Source organism: Lepus europaeus, chromosome 6 (assembly GCF_033115175.1).
Source record: "Lepus europaeus isolate LE1 chromosome 6, mLepTim1.pri, whole genome shotgun sequence".
NCBI classification, from domain to species: Eukaryota; Metazoa; Chordata; class Mammalia; order Lagomorpha; family Leporidae; genus Lepus; species Lepus europaeus.
In genome coordinates this window covers 92,256,304-92,272,276 of record NC_084832.1, presented here as the reverse complement: position 1 = coordinate 92,272,276, position 15,973 = coordinate 92,256,304, and the positions used below count along the sequence as shown (strand labels likewise).

At 54.5% G+C, this 15,973-nt stretch overlaps 1 protein-coding gene across 1 annotated transcript; it reads left to right on the top strand.

Moving 5' to 3' along the window:
• Window positions 1–12,729: 12,729 nt before the first annotated feature.
• TMEM121B (transmembrane protein 121B) lies at window positions 12,730–14,672 on the top strand. The gene has a single exon (XM_062195416.1). The coding sequence runs from the start codon at window positions 12,730–12,732 to the stop codon at window positions 14,470–14,472; it is 1,743 nt and encodes a 580-aa protein (XP_062051400.1). The 3' UTR covers window positions 14,473–14,672.
• The last annotated feature ends 1,301 nt before the right edge of the window (window positions 14,673–15,973 follow it).

The following is a 15,973-nucleotide window of genomic DNA, read 5'->3' as shown; positions in this document are numbered from 1 at the left end:
CGGCCCAGGTGAGCTCCTGGGTTGACGTTACCAAATGGGATGACGGCGGAGTGGAGAAGGGAACTAGAAAATGAAGCCAGATGTGGCTGTGCAGGGAGGGATCTCTCTGGAATGACGACTCCTTAGCTTCAGACTGAGTGTCAGCATCTCTATGTCTGCCTGCCTCTGGCTCTGTCCCTTCGGCTAGCTGTTGTTTCAGCTCTGTGGCTGAAGAACATGTGCACTGCGACATTGCGTATGCAAATCTGCATGAGAGAGCAGGGTCAGCTACTGGACTACAATGCCAGTCCTATCCCCCAGAGACTTTGTCTACCAGGGGTGGGTGACAAGGGCCATTGGGATATTTATAACATCATTTGCAGGCCACGCGAAATTATCAACTTGAAAAATAGCCTTCAGGTTCAGCACTACGGTGTAATGGATAGAGCTGCTACATGCAGCGCCGGCACCCCATTTGGGCACTGGTTTGAGACCCAGCTGCTTGACTTCCGATCCAGCTCCCTGCTAATGCACTTGGGAAAGCAGCAGAAGATGTCCCAAGTCCTTGGGCCCCTGCACCCATGTGGGAGACCTGGAAGAAGCTCCTGGCCATTGTGACCATTTGGGGAATGAACCAGTGGATGGAAGATCTCTCTCTCTGCCTCTGCCTCTCCCTCTCTGTAACTCTGCCCTTCAAATACATGAACTGTGAAAAAAAAGTTAGCCTGCTATCAATTTATTGAATTTCGAGATCTGCCTGCAGCTGCCTGAGCCTCCTGGGCACTTCCCCAGTGCTCCCCGTGGTGGAAGCAGCAGTCTAGGTTCCTGTGGCCGCCCCCTCCTGGGGCAAGTGCAGTAAGCACACTGGGAATGAGGACACCCAGCAGGGCTGGGGTTGCTGTGGCAACCGGTGCTGCCTTGAGGGCGGAATTTTAAAATATCTCAGCTATAATAGTTGTGTGTGTGTTAACATCATTCTGTCACTTCCCCAGTGCATCATCGCGCTGCTGAGGTGGGTCGTGCTGGGACTCCTGTTTCTCTGCCCAGGGCTCTTGGCAGCTTCTTCCTGGCTGGAGGTGGGAAGATGCCTTGGGTGTGAACTGGTGGCAAGCGAACAGAGCTTCGGCTTTTGCTTCCAGCCCTTGGTTCCAAAGCCTGTGCTGTTTTCTCTTTTCTTAGGAGGGAAAGAGCAGAGTTCTCGATTGCTGCTCTCCCCACCGCCTCCCACCCTGCCTCGAGCTTCTGGTTCCCCAGCCCTCCTTAAGCATCCTTAGGGCGTTGGTTCCTGGGACCCTCTTTTGGGAGAGGGGAAGGCATGTTCCTTCTAACTTCCCTTGTTGGTTTCATTATGCATTCAGCAGATGTCTGTGGAGCACCTACTAAGCCCAGGGAGAAGAAATGAGAAACTGCTCTTGTCTTGGAAGAAATCATCGCTTTCCTGACCCTGGACTTGCCCTAGCTGATATCAAGCTTTTTGATGCAAAGTTGTAGTTATTAGGGGCTGGCATTGTGTCACAGCTGATTAAGCCTCTGCCTGCGACACTGGCATCCCATATGAGTGCCGGTTTGAGTCTTGGCTGCTCTGTTTATCATTCAGCTTCCAGCTACTGAATGTGGGAAAGCTGCAGAAGATGGCCCAAGTGCTTGGGTCCCTGCCACCCACGTGGTGGAGGTTCTGGCTCCTGGCTTAGGCTTGGCTCAACCCTGGCTGTTGCAGCCATTTGGGGAGTGAACCAGCAGATGGAAGAACTCTCTCTCTCTCTCTCTCTCTCTCTCTCTCTTTTCTCTCTATATCTCTCTCTGTCACTCTGCCTTTCAAGTAAATAAAAAAATCTTTTTTTTTCTTTTAAATCAAGTTGTGGTGATTAAGACAGTCCACACATAAATGAAAATGTGGCTGAGGGAACTATTTATTTCTTGTTCATTTCATATACAGTGTGTTATGGATCAGGTGGCTATTCTTTTATTATTTTTTTTTAAGATTTATTTATTTAAAAGGCAGAGTGGAGGCCGGTGCTATGGCCCAGTGGGTTAAGCCGCTGTCAGAAGAAGCATTGGCATCCCATATGGGTATTGGTTCGAGTCTTGGCTGCTCCACTTTCGATCCAGCTTCTTATTAATGTACCTGGGGAAGCAGCAGAGGATGGCCCAAGTGCTTGGGCCCTTGCACCCGCATGGGAGACCCGGAAAAAGCTCCTGGCTTCTGGCTTTGGATTGTGCAGCTCAGGCCGTTGCAGCCACCTGGGGAGTGAACCAGCAGATGGAAGATCCCTACCCCTGGCCCCGTTTCTCCTTCTCTCTCTCTCTCTGTAATTCTGACTTATAAATAAATAATTAAAAAAAAAAATGAAAAGCAGAGAGATAAAGATCTTCCATGCTAGTTTATTCCCCAAATGGCTGCAATAGCCAAGGCTGGACCAGGCTAAAGCCAGGAGCCTGGAACATGTGAGTGGCAGAGCCCCAAGCACTTGGGCTGTCTCCTGCAGCCTTCTGAGGCACATTAGCAGGGAGCCGGGTCAGAAGCAGCCCTCCCGTATGGGTGCCGACTCGCAGTGCCGCCTTCGAGGTGGCTGTTCTTGGCTTTCCCTTTCAAGTGATGGCTCAGGGATCCAGCCTCCCTTTGCGGTGCTGTCATCCTCAGCACTAGCTTCCAGAGCCCGTGTGGAGGAGAGAGAGTAGATGACTGCAAAGGGGATTTCGCCCAGACCAGGTAGTGGTGTCTGTCACTCACGTGCATATGTGTGGGACAGGCACATGGCTCCAAGGCACCTACATAGAAGGTGGGCCATGGGCTCTTGCTCTGTGCCTGGGAAAAGGAAGTGGGTTTGGACATCTCTGCTCCCACAATACAATTTGCTAGGATGAAGAGATGCTGTTTGGTAAGTTTCTGCTGAAATTCATTGACCGCTACTTGTTTTGCTACATTTATGGAGTTTCTCCTTTAATCTGTCGATATGGCAAACTAGGGGCCAGCATCGTGGCACAGAGGGTTAAGCTGCTGGTGACGCTGGTGTCCTGTATTGAGTGCTGAATCAAGTCCTGGCAGCTCTGTGTCCGAGCCAGCTCTGTGCTAGGGCACCTGGGAAGTCCTGCTACCCCTGTGGGAGACCAGGAGGAGATCCTGACCCCTTGTTTCTGCTCCTGGTTTTGGCCATTTGAGGAGTGAACCACTGATGGAAGATCTCGATCTCTCCCTCTCTGTCACTCTGTCTTTGAAATAATAAACCTTAAAAAAAGAAGGGAAACTACATTCACAGATGTCTTTCCATCTTTGTTCTTCCCTGAATTCCCCAGATAAACCAGAACTGGGTATGCTGAGTGTTGGCTGCTGCCAGCCAGGATTGGTTTAGGGGCTGGCTGTCTGGGTTCATGAGAGTGGCCTGTGTCTTCATCTCACAGCACTGCAGGCTGGATGGCCTGTACAGATAGATGGTCATTCCTCACAGTGCGGAGACGGGGTGCCGGGCGAGGACCTGCTTCCTGGCCTCAGCCCCTCTGTGGAGCGCTGCTCTCCTGACCCACACGTTCCGGGCTTGTCACGGAGGGCATAGCTCTGACGACCTCTGCACCGTCTTTAGGGTCACTCTTTATGGCCAGGTGTTGGGGGCTGCAGGGCTCCAGTCTGGGCTGACGGCAGGGACTTCCCAGGAGTTATTTAAAGCAAATGCAGAAGAGGGACCTGCAGACCTAAATCAGGTCAGGTAGAGAGAGGGGTGGGAGAGAATAAGTAAACAGCTGAAATGCAAAAATGGCTCCAAAGGAAAGCCTCTCACCAAGGAAAAACTCCCAATAGTGGAAAAAGACCTCAACAAAGAAAGAAGCCCCTTGACGAGAGTGGGCCTTCCCTTTATAACCGTCAGAAGCTGAGTCAGGAGCTGGAGCCAGGTACTGAGCCCTTCCCGGTGCCTGGCTCTTCTGCTGCATAGCCAGCTTCCTGCCAATGCATCCTGGAAGCAGTGAATGATGGCTCAAATGCTTGGGTCCCTTCCACCCATACGGGAGATCCAGATGGATAGCCAGCCTCCTGGGTTTGGCTCGGCCCAGTTGTAGCTGTTGTGGGCATCTGGGTAGTAAACCAGTGGATTTAAGTATGCTCTCTCTCTCTCTCTCTCTCTCTCTCTCTCTCTGTATACACACACACACACACACATTTCTCTGTTGCTCTGCCTTTCAAGTGGATGAAAGTAAGCAAATAAACATTTATTTATTTACTAAAGATTGATTTACTTATTTAAAAGGCGGGGGAGAGATCTTCCATCTACTGGGTCACTCCTCAAATGGCTGCAACAGCCAAGCTAGACCAGGCTGAAGCCAGGAGCCTGGAACTCTATCCAGGTTTCCCACGTGGGTGTCAGGAGCCCAAGCACTTAAGCCATCTTCTGCTGCTTTCCCAGGTGCATTAGCAGGGAGCTGGATTGGAAGCAAATCAGCAGAGACACAAACCAGTGCTATGATATGGGATGCTGACATGGCAGATGGCGACTTAACCTGCTGCGGCCACACGCGGGCTCCCAGGGGACGTCCTTGAGACCAGTCTTTGAAGCTTTTCTGGAGGACTCTTTTCAGCTGTCCATCTCTCTGGTTCTCTTAGACTCATAGCTGGTCTTATTTTTCACTTGTTGCCATCTGGAAGCTACCGGCCTCCTCTAAATTACTTCTAGAATCTATGGCTTTTAACAGTGCCCTTGTGTTTGAACTTCCCCACCCCGTGTTCCAAATAAAGTCATTCCCTTAGGTTGAGCTACAGAGCTCTTTTTTTTTTTTAAAGATTTATTTATTTATTTGAGAGGTAGAGCTACAGAGAGAGAGGAAGAGACAGAAAGGTCTTCCCTCCGTTGGTTCACTCCCCAAATGGCCACAATGATCGGAGCTGAGCTGATCTGAAGCCAGGAGCCAAGAGCTTCTTCTGGATCTCCCATGTGGGTGCAGGAGCCCAAGCACTTGGGCTATCTTCCACTGTTTCCCAGGCCATTAGCAGGGAGCTGAATCGGAAGGGGAGCAGCTTGCACTTGAACTGGCGCCCATATGGGATGCGGGCACCGCAGGCAGAAGCTTAGCCCACTAAGCCACAGCACTGACCTCTGAGAGCTCTTTGCTTCTACATCTGCCCCCGCTCCTGGGTGGAAACTCGGTGCCATTGCTCTGGAGCTGGGCACAGTGACCCACTCCTCTTGGAGGGAAAACCCCTTTGCGGGTGGGAAGGAGATGGGTAAAGACAATGGAAGGCCTTGATGTTCTCAGCGTGCCTTTCCCCGTGTGGACTTCAGCGCCGTGAGTGAGCGGACACAAGGTGATTTGATTCAGAGTTGTACTCTGCAAGTGGGAGCTGGGTAAAGATCGGAGCCTCACAGGGCTCAGCTCTGCTCGCTTCAGATAGTTTCTGCAACTCTCCGCTAGGGGGCAGGAATGAGAAACGCCGGCACTCAGCCCCGCACAGGGAGAAACTGTAGCCCTGGACTGAGAGCTGGGCGGGAGGGAGTCCTGCCTCGGTCGCATCTGACTGGAGAAGAGCTTCTGTCACATTGCGCTCGGACAGGGATGAGAGCAGTCGCAGCTCAGGTGGCACAGGCTGTCACTCTTCTTACTGAAATTTAGTAAATTTAGTTTTTGTTTCAAAGATTTTATTTATGTACTTATTTGAAAAGTAGAGTTATAGACAGAGAGAGGCAGAGACAGAGAGAAAAGTCTCCTATCCACTGGTTCATTCATAGCACTGGGCCCTTAGTAAATTTTCTTGAATAAATGTTTGTGCATTTGCTAAGTCCTGGAACAATTTTCAGGAACTTTAAGTGGTTGTTTTTATAGTTTTCACCAGTTACAACGGTTTCACTGAGATCTATATCCTTCTTTCTTATGTTTTTTTTTTAAAAGATATTTTATTTATTTGAAAGGCAGAGTTAGAGAGAGGCAGAGGGGAAGAGAGAGAGAGAGAAAGAGAGAGAGAGAGAGAGAGAGAGAGAGAGAGGTCTGCCATCTGCTGGTTCACTCCCTAAATGGCTACAACACCGGAGTTGCACCGATCCGAAGCCAGGAGCTTCTTCTGAGTCTTTCACGCGGGTGCAAGGCTCCAAGCGCTTGGGCCATCTTCTACTGCTTTCCCAGGCCATAGCAGAGAGCTGGATCAGAAGTGGAGCAGCCGGGACTGGAACCAGTGCTCCTATAGGGGGCTGGCGCTGTGACGTCGCGGATAAATCCCAGTAGATCTATTGGTATTGCAGCCTTCATCACATGATGTTCTTGGTGGTCTAACAATGTGTTTTATCTGCTGATTTTCATTCATGTTGGTTTATTTCCTTGTGTAGTTTGTGATCAGGGATTGTGAGCTCGCTTTTACTGGTGTTTTATCTATGGGAATCTTAGGAGGCCTGGGTTAGAGGTGTGTCCTTGGAACTGTTTATATTTGCTTTTACAGGGCAACCCATAGCTGCAGTGGGACTATAGCCCGTAGTTATGTTAGTTTCTCAGCATGGCGTTGATCACACCCCAAATCTATGTGATACAAGCAAGCCCAGGGTCATGAGTTCTCAGGAGGGACTTTAATAGCTCTTTTAGCCCAGGCCACTCATTTCCACACCATCTCCTGCTTTCGGTGAGAGATTTGCTTTCCTCGCCCACTCTTTCATTGAGGGTTGTGGTTTGCAGGAAGCTCAGCTTGGCCATCTTTCTTCCGATGCTGTGTCTCCTGTTTTCTGCTTGGCTGCTACCCAGGTGCCCATCAACACCATCCGGTAGAACCTGCCACAGCAGTGGGAGTGTTCTGGATCTGCGCCGTCCCGGCCGTAAGTTACATGGGGCTTTCGAGCACCTGAAATAGGGAGGGTGAGATCCGAATTTTTAATTGTAATGAATTGTACTTAATACTAATTTAAATACATTGAAGTTTGGGTGGCCACTCGTGTGGCCTGAGACAGTGCGTGTCTGCGTGCACTCACTCATTTACCTCACCTTCCATGCTGGTTTGTAGTTCCCTCTCCACTGACTGGCCCCAAGAATTTCCCTTACTTTCTTGTGAGATTAGCTGTGCATTTAAAAGGAGGCTGTTTTATTTAGTGTGGGTTTTTTTTTTTTTTTTTTTGGCAAGCCAGGGAGTATTGCATATTATTTAGTCCACATTATTACCAGAACCAGAACAAAACTTCTGTGCCTCCCTTTTCTCCCTGCCCCTCAATCCATCATTTCCACTACAAAACCACTTTCCTAAAATATAAAGCCCTTTCTGTTGCATCTCAGCTTTCAGGAGTTCTTGGTTCCCTCAGAATGCAGCTCAAGCTCAGCCTGGCATGGGAGGCCGCTGGCACCCAGCCCAGTGTGTGTGCTCTGCCTTCTCTTTCTTTCTCTCTCTCTTTTTTTAAAAAAAGATTTATTTATTTATTTACTTATTTATATGAAAGAGTTACACAGAAAGAGAAGGAGAGGCAGAGAGAGAGAGAGAGAGAGAGAGAGAGAGAGAGAAGGTCTTCCATTCACTGGTTCACTCCCCAATTGGCTGCAACAGCCAGAGCTGTGCTGTTCCGAAGCCAGGAACCAGGAGCTTCTTCTGGGTCTCCCATGTGGATGCAGGGGCTCAAGGACTTGGCCACCTTGTACTGCTTTCCCAGGCCATAGCAGAGAGCTGGATCAGAAGTGGAGCTGCCAGGATTTGAACCAGCACTGCTGCAGGCGGCGGCTTTACCCACTATGCCACAGCGCTGGCCCCTGCCTTCTCTCTTGTGTATGTGCTCCTTGTCCTACGTGTTCAGACAATGCCAAGGAGTTGTGACTCCTTAAAGAGGCCCTGTTGCTTCACACTTGGTTCCTTTGTCCCTCTGGCCCCTCCTGCCTGCTCCCCAGCGGTGCTCTGGTCCCATCCTCCACCAAGCCTTTCCAGAACCCTCCCATTGTGTGTCTGCAGGGGACCCCAGCACTCCATTGTTTGCCCTTGCTTATGTTCCTGTAATTTCTGGCTCCCTCCTAAGAAAGAACTTAAAGTCTGGGGCCCAGCCCCTGGCTAGGGACTCATTTGCAACGCTGGCTTCGCCTTTCTCCCTGCCAGTGAGGGCAGCTCAGGGACTTGGCCTGGCCCCACTATTACAGGGGCCCTGAGTCGGGGGTGGGGGTGGTGCCTGTGTTCAGCTGAGATGACACTTCCAGGTCTGCACATACCCGCTCTGCTCCTGTTCTCTGCTGGCCGCCCTGTGTCAGAGCTGCCTGCGGTGATGGTGCGATGAGAGCCAGAGGTCTGGGCTGTGTTCCTTCTCATCTCCGCTCACACAGGGAGCCCCTCTGATGTTTTCCTTTGCAGCTGTCCTTTATTCTTGCTCTGAGCAGAGGGAAGCCGCACTTGGTACTGGGAAAGGTTGGCCCTGCTGGTCCTCTTCTAGTGACTAACCGACTACTAGTCCATCTACTCCTGCCTGGGAAGGTAGGGAGTCACTGGCCTTTCCATTCTAGAAAGACCAGAATATTCTATCGCCAAATATTCTATGCTTTCAATCTATTGTGAATGGAAGATTTCTTTCTCTCTGTGCCTTTCAAACAAATAAAAAGTAAATCTCTTTTTAAAAGATGTATTTTTTAAAAAATATTTTATTTATTTATTTGAGAGGTAGAATTACAGACAGTGAGAGGGAGAGACAGAGAGAAAGGTCTTCCTTCCATTGGTTCACTCCCCAGATGGCCACAATGGCCGGTGCTGCACCGATCCGAAGCCTGGAGCCAGGTGCTTCTTCTTGGTCTCCCATGCAGGTGCAAGGGCCCAAGCACTTGGGCCATCCTCTACTGCTTCTCCAGGCCATAGCAGAGAGCTGGATTGGAAGAGGGGCAGCCAGGACTAGAACCGGCGCCCATATGGGATGCCAGTGCCGCAGGCGGAGGATTAACCTACTGTGCCACATAGCCGGCCCCAAAAGATATATTTATTTATTTGAAAGGCAGAGAGAGAGAGAGAGAGAGAGAGAGATCTTCCATCTGCTGGTTCACTCTCCAAATGGCCACAACATCCCGGAATGGGCCAGGCTGAAGCCTGGAGCCAGGAGCTTCTTCTGGGTCTCCCATGTGGTTTCAGGGTCCCAAGCACTTGGGCCATCTTGAGCTGCTTTCCTAGGTGCATTAGCAGGGAGCTGGATTGGAAGTGGAGTGGCCGAGACTTGATGCTGGCACTGCATGGCTTAACTTGCTGTGCCATAGTGCAGGCCCCCTAAGAAGTAAGTATTAAAAAAAAAAAAAATAGAAAAGAAAAAAAAGCCAGGAGCCAGGAAGTCCATCTGGTTCTCTCATGTTGGTGGCAAGGATCCAAGTACTTGAGCCATCACCTGCTGCCTCTGGTGGTGTGGCTTAGCAGGAAGCTGGAATCAGAAGTGGAGCTGGGGCTCAAACCCAGGCTCTCCGATATGGGATGCAAATATATTTAAGCAGTATCTTAACTGCCACACCAAATGTCCTCCTCTGTACTCACTCTGGGTGTGAAAGTCTTTTGGACATTCCTCTTCTCACTCTTATCACATCTTTATCAAGCTTTTCCTGAATGAAGCAAAGTCTGTGTGTGTGTTAGTGTAAGTGTGTGTTGGTGTGTGTGTTAGTGTGTGTGTTAGTGTGAGTGTGTGTGAATGTGTGTGGCCTGAGTGTAGAAGATTGGAAAAACCCAGTGCAAAGAGCAGATCACAACCATCCCAGGCCTCCAGCGTATTCTGTAGTGTACCTGACTTCTCATCCTAATTATTTGTGGTACTGTTATCCAGGATCTCAGGCCTGAAAGAAGTGGGGCAGAAGAGTCTCTCAAAGAAAGTTAATCTGATTAACTGACAGCACATTTGCTAGAAATGCAGAGCGACTCCAAAGGACAGTTAACATTCAGCTGCGTGGGGAGGAAAGAAGTCCTCTCTAAGCACCTGTGACAGGAGGGCCAGGCCTGAGCCCTGTGCGGGCCTGCGGGGGGCTGGGGGCCCAGAGGGGTGGAGGCAGGGTCTGCAGTGCTCTCTTGGGAGTCCAGTTCTTTACCTTCCATCAGCTGTTATTGCTTCTTCAACTGCTCCATTAACTCCGTGTGAACTGCTGGGGAGACAGGAGATGGGCTATCATCACTCCCATTAGCGGCCCGCAGCTCCCCAGTCCCCTTTTTCATAGGGACTGCTCTGCTCTGACATCTGCCGGACCTGCTGCTGCCACACATGTACATGGGAAGGCCGAGCTATTGTCTCTCCGCCTCACCCCATGGCACCAGCTGGTGTGGCTGAGTCTCTCCCATGGTGAGGCCTGGAAAAACCAGCCCCAAGAACCAATGTTCTGAAGTGCAGAGCTGTGGGGGAGCAGAATTGTGAGTGTGGCCTCGGGAAGGAATGCAACCTCTGACAGCCCTTGCTTTGAGTGAGTGTCGCCTGGGAGACAGAACAGCTAAGCGGAGCTACGATAACACCAGATGCCTTTAACTGAGCCATGCACTGGGCTAGCCCTTTACGCCGTATTCGCAACAAGACGTTAAGATGCCGCTCAAGTGGGGCCAGTGCCGTGGCTCACTCGGTTAATCCTCCGCCTGCAGCGCCAGCATCCCATATGGGTGCCAGTTCTAGTCCCGGTTGCTCCTCTTCCAGTCCAGCTCTCTGCTATGGCCCAGGAAGGCAGTGGAGAATGGCCCAAGTGCTTGGGCCCTGCACCCTCATGGGAGACCAGGAGGAAGCACCTGGCTCCTGGCTTCCACTGGGGAGTGAACCAACGGAAGGAAGATCTTTCTCTCTTTCTCTCACTGTCTGTAGCTCTACCTGTCGAATGAATAAATAAAATTTTTTTTTAAAAGATGGCGCTCAAGGCTCAGAGAGGCGAAATAACCATTTAGTGTTAAGTGCCAGAGCTGGCCCCGCTGGCCCGGAGCACAGGCTCTCACCATTGTACTTGCTACACCTTGCATGATGATAGGACACAGGACTTTTCAAAGGCTGTGTGTGCCAGGGGGACAGTGGAAATAGTAGAGGTTGTGAGTTTTGTTTTCAAGATTTATTCACTTGAAAGGCAGAGTGGCGGAGAGAGGGGGAGTGACAGCAAGAAATCTTCCATCCACTGGTCCATCCCACAAATGCCTGTGGCAGCCAGCGCTGGATCAGACTGAAGCCAGAAGTCTGGAGCTCCATCCAGGTCTCCCACATGGGTGGCAGGGATTCAAGTACTGGGGTCATCTTCCACTGCCTTTCCAAGTGCAAAGCAGGAAGCCGGATAGGAAATGGAGTAAGTGGGACTCAAACCAGGCACTCTAACATGGGATGCTTGTGTTTCAAACTGCAGGTCAACTTGCTGCACCAAGTCTGCCAGTGTTGTGAGTTCTGGATCCCACACTACCAAGGACTGTTTGCACAGTTTGACCTCCAAGAAGCTGGAGGAAGCAGATTTGCTCAAGTGGCAGATTTAGGGGCAAGGCCTTGCCAAGGGTCCCATGCGTCCATGCCCTAGTGTTGTGCAGAGTTCTCCAGGAAGATGAGCCCGGCAGCTGCAGCAGACTGAAGGTAACGGAACCGGGGCAGAGAACTTCCAGGCAGGCTTCCTGCCTTGCTCTGATGAATGGGCAGGTGTTTTCTGCTTCACACAGGAGCCCCATCTCATTCTCCCCATCTCCCTAAAGATATCACTTCCACCTTCTGCTTTCCAGAGTCACTTCATGGACATCCGCCCCAGTCATTGAGCCAGTGAGTTAGGGTGGGTCCTGAGTCAAGGGGAGTTCTTGAGCTTGTTGGTGGGGATCGCTGATGCTGTACCCCACCCCTGCCCACTCACTGTGCCTTCTGCCTGCCACCACCCCCTTTGAGCCTCTGCTTCTAACAAAGTACCTAGATCTCCAAAACTCCCTTTATTTTTCTCTGTGCTGGGCACATCTCCCTATTAGTTCCAACTTCCACTTTAAGAATCTTTAAGAAAATAAAAAACCTCAATTGGTTGGGACCACTTGACCAATGCCTTTATTTTCTCTTCCCAATCAGTAATATTCAGGGAACTTCATCCCCTCGAAGTTGGGATCTCCCGGGGCAGGGTTCACTCAACCCAGTACAGGGCGGTGAATCCGTAGGACAATGAATGGTGCTGCGGTCCCTAGTTCTTTGAGCAGGGCCTGACTCTTCCATTCCTTTTTAAGCGCCTTAGGGAGATACAGGGAGGCCCAGTGGGCAGAGCAGGGGACCAGGATAGAGGCGGCAGAAGCTGTGCTGAGCAGGTGCACTAAGTCCGGTGCTAGCAGGCACGGTCTACACCTAGACTAAGGCCAGACGGCCACCTGTGCTCCCGCCTCTCAGCCAAGGTTCTGCCTGCGAGCGACTTCCTCGGGAATCCTGTGCGCCCTTAAGTCCTCCCCACACTAAGCCCCTCCTCGTTCTGGAGGTCTCGGGCCTCGCTCCTTCCTCTCCAGACCCCTAGGGCGCCCCTCCCTTCTAGCCGCGGATTCGGCGAGCCAGGTTTTCTCCCTTTCTGGTCTCCGCTCCTCCTCTCCCCCTAGAATCCAGTCCTGGTTTCCTCACCGCCAGCCTCCCTCTCCTCCCCGCCAGGCTGCTCTCCGCCCAGCCCGCCGCCGCCGCCGCCGCCGCCGCCGCGGCCACCGCGGTCGGCCCCACGCCTCGCCAGCCCCGCTCTCAGCCGCCCGGGCCTGGATCGCCCGGTCCGGCGGCTCCAGTCCTGATCTCGCCGCCGCCCAGCCGGGGTACGAGGCCCGGCCGCTGGGCAGAGGCGGCGGCGGCTGGCGCGGCTCCCCTCGGCCGCCGCGCCAGTCCCAGGTTGGTGGGGAGGGAGCCCGGGAAGACAATGCACCCGGCGCTCGGGCACCCTCGCCCGCTGTCGTCCTCGCCCGGCCCCTTCCCGCCGCCGCCGCCGCCTCCCGCTGCCCGACTGCAGCCGCTCTTCTTCCGCGGGGGTTCGCCCCGCGGCCCGGGTGGCTCGGGCGACAGCAGCAGCAGCCCCAGCCCCGGCCGCGGGGGCGGCCGGCGCTGCGGGGGCGACTCCGTGAGCAGCAGCGGCGGCAGCAGCGGCGGCACCGGCGCGGGGCGGGAAGACGACGACGAGAGCGTCAGTCTCAGCAAGCCGCTGGTGCCGGCCGCAGCGCCCGCGGGACCCCCGGCGACGGGGGACGCCGCGCCCGCCGCCTTCTCCTCGTCCGCCGCCACCTACTCCTCCGCGTCCACACCTGCCTCTTCCTGCAGCATGACTGCCGCCGACTTCGGCGGGGGCGCCGCGGCCGGGCCCGTCGGGGGTCCCGGGGGCCGCTCCATGGGGGGCGCGGGCGGCGCGGGAACCGGCGGAGGCGCCTCCTGCTGCCCGTGTTGCTGCTGCTGCGGCCGTCCGGCCCGGCCCGGCCGCAGAGGAGGGCGCCGCGGGTGCGCCGCGGGGCCGGGGTGCCGCTGGGGCTACCAGGCGCTGTCCGTGGTGCTGCTGCTGGCGCAGGGCGGACTGCTGGACCTGTACCTCATCGCCGTCACCGACCTGTACTGGTGCTCCTGGATCGCCACTGACCTGGTGGTGGTGGTGGGCTGGGCCATCTTCTTCGCCAAGAACAGCCGCGGCCGTCGGGGCAGCGCGGCAACCGGCACACACAGCCATCCGCCGCACCAGCACCACCACGCCGCGCCGCCTCTGCACCTGCCAGCCTCCTCGGGCGCCTCGGCCGCGGCGGCGACTGGAGCCAAGGCGCGCGGCGGCCGCGGCGTGGCCAGCGGCCCCGGGTGCGGACCGGGGCCGGTGGGAGTGGCGGGCGAGTTCGCCTTCGCCTACCTGGCCTGGCTCATCTACTCCATCGCCTTCACGCCCAAGGTGGTGCTCATCCTGGGCACGTCCATCCTGGACCTCATCGAACTGCGCGCGCCCTTCGGCACCACGGGCTTCCGCCTCACCATGGCTCTGTCGGTGCCCCTGCTCTACAGCCTGGTGCGGGCCATCAGCGAGGCGGGCGCCCCCGCGGGCTCGGCGGGGCCCTTGCTCCTGCAGCCCCAGCAGCACCGCGCTGCAGGCTGCTTCCTGGGCACTTGTCTGGATTTGCTCGACAGCTTTACCCTGGTGGAGCTGACGCTGGAAGGCCGCGTGCCGCTGCCCGCGCACCTGCGCTATCTGCTGCTCGCCGTCTACTTCCTCACCCTCGCCTCGCCGGTGCTCTGGCTCTACGAGCTCAATGCCGGGGCCGCTGCCCCATCGTCGCGGGGCCAGGCCTCGGGACCGGGCAGCTGCAGCCGCCTTTTGCGCCTGCTGGGCGGCTGCCTGGTGGACGTGCCCCTGCTGGCCCTGCGCTGCCTCCTGGTGGTGAGCCATCAGCAGCCACTCTCCGTCTTCATGCTGAAGAACCTCTTCTTCCTCGGCTGCCGCGGCCTGGAGGCCCTGGAGGGCTGCTGGGACCACGGGAGCCGGGCCTCCCCAAGTCGGGGCAGAGGGGGCTATGGTGCCCCTCAGTCAGCCCCGCCGCCGCCTCAGGGGGGCTCCCAGTTGGGCCACTGCATCCCGGAGAACGATGGGGGGCCCCATGGCTATGTCAACACCCTGGCAGTGGCCTCCCAGAACTGAAGGGGTGAAGGGCAGGGGGCTTGCTTTGGGTTGAGCGCCGCCACCCTCCTTGTCCTCAAACCTTCTCTCACCCAGATTTGATCAGGCACCATTTGAAGAGAAAACTGTCTATAGGGCTGAGGGCTGGTGTGCCCCCTGCACCGCGTGGCTATAGACTGTGTGGGGCGAGACTAGCAGTTGGTGGTGAGCAAGGTGCACTCCCTCTATCCCACTCCTCACCTCCAAGGGGCTGCATTACCCTTGCTTCCGATTCCCCTATCTCCACTCTCATCCCCTTCCATTGTGAGGGAGAATGGAGGAGAGGAGTTCCCCAGGCAGGGAATGCTTGGGAGTGCCAGCCCCTCTGAGGCTATGGAGAGTGCCCAATGACCCAGAATCCACATCCACTGACCCCACGTGTCTGTTCCAGACTGGAGCTGTGTGCGGTGTTGTCTTGTTCCACCCTGTGGCCCCCTGGAAACTGCTAGGGTATCTGGAGAGGCCTGCCCTCCTCATCATGTGTGTCCCAGCTTCCTCCTGCCTGCCTGGATTTGTGACCATGACTTCCCAGGAAGAGCTGGGTCCTGGGGCCGCCCAGTTGCCTTCCCCCAAGGAAGAAGCTCACCCTGGATCCTCCTCACTCCGGCTCCTGTCTTCTTGGCTCTGGGGAAGAAGGGGCTCGTATTTTAAGGACCAAATTGCACCCTTTCTTGGGTGAATGGCATTTCTACCTCTGTGTTTTCAACTTTTGTTGCATCACGCACTGATGCTGCTTGCAAAAAAACAGACAAAATAATCAGAAGTTGCATTCAACACGGCCACTGGCTCCCGTTGGGGCTGGGTGCTGGTGTTAGTACAGGGTCCATGGAGTCTCAGCCACTAGCTTGCCCTTCCTTGCTTCCCTCTCTGCCCTGCACTTTTAGCCATCTGGTGGTTTGGTGCTGGTTGCAGTAGAACTAGGCTTTGAGCAACTGCTTTGGTGGGGCTCCTGGATGGATGTGGAGTTGGGACTCAGTGCCCCAGCTATCCTGCTTCTTGGAAAGCTTGGGGTAGATCAGAAAGGATGGTGGTGACCTTTCTGTTCTGCTCCCAGTAAGGAAGCCCTGCCCCGCCCCCCCCCCCCCAGAGGTCCTCTTGTTGAGGGTGGTGAGGAGAGACACCCAGGGGCTGCCCACTTGGAGTCCTGATGTGGGGTGCCACTCAGGAGTCTTTGAGGTGGGGTAAGTGTTTTCAGGGGTGGTGAGGGGCAGGAGGCTGGAAGAGAGCAAGGCTGGGAAGTCCCTCTTCCCCCCACCCTCAACAGGATGGGGTGGGAGTGGGACTTCAAGAATTTTTGTTTCCCCTCGTCCTTAATTCTTGGGATGTTTTTTTGTAGTGTAGTAAACCCTGGACAGGGGGCCAGAAGACTTGGTTCCTGTTCTGACTCTGTCACTCACTGGTTTTGAGTGACATCATTTTTCCTCCCTTGCCCTCAGTTTTGTCGTATTCAGAAACTAGAAGTTGGAGTGTTCTATAAATCTTT

Bases quoted from the DNA above. Each gene is read 5' to 3' on its own strand.
- TMEM121B (XM_062195416.1), top strand. From the start codon at position 12,730: ATGCACCCGGCGCTCGGGCACCCTCGCCCGCTGTCGTCCTCGCCCGGC.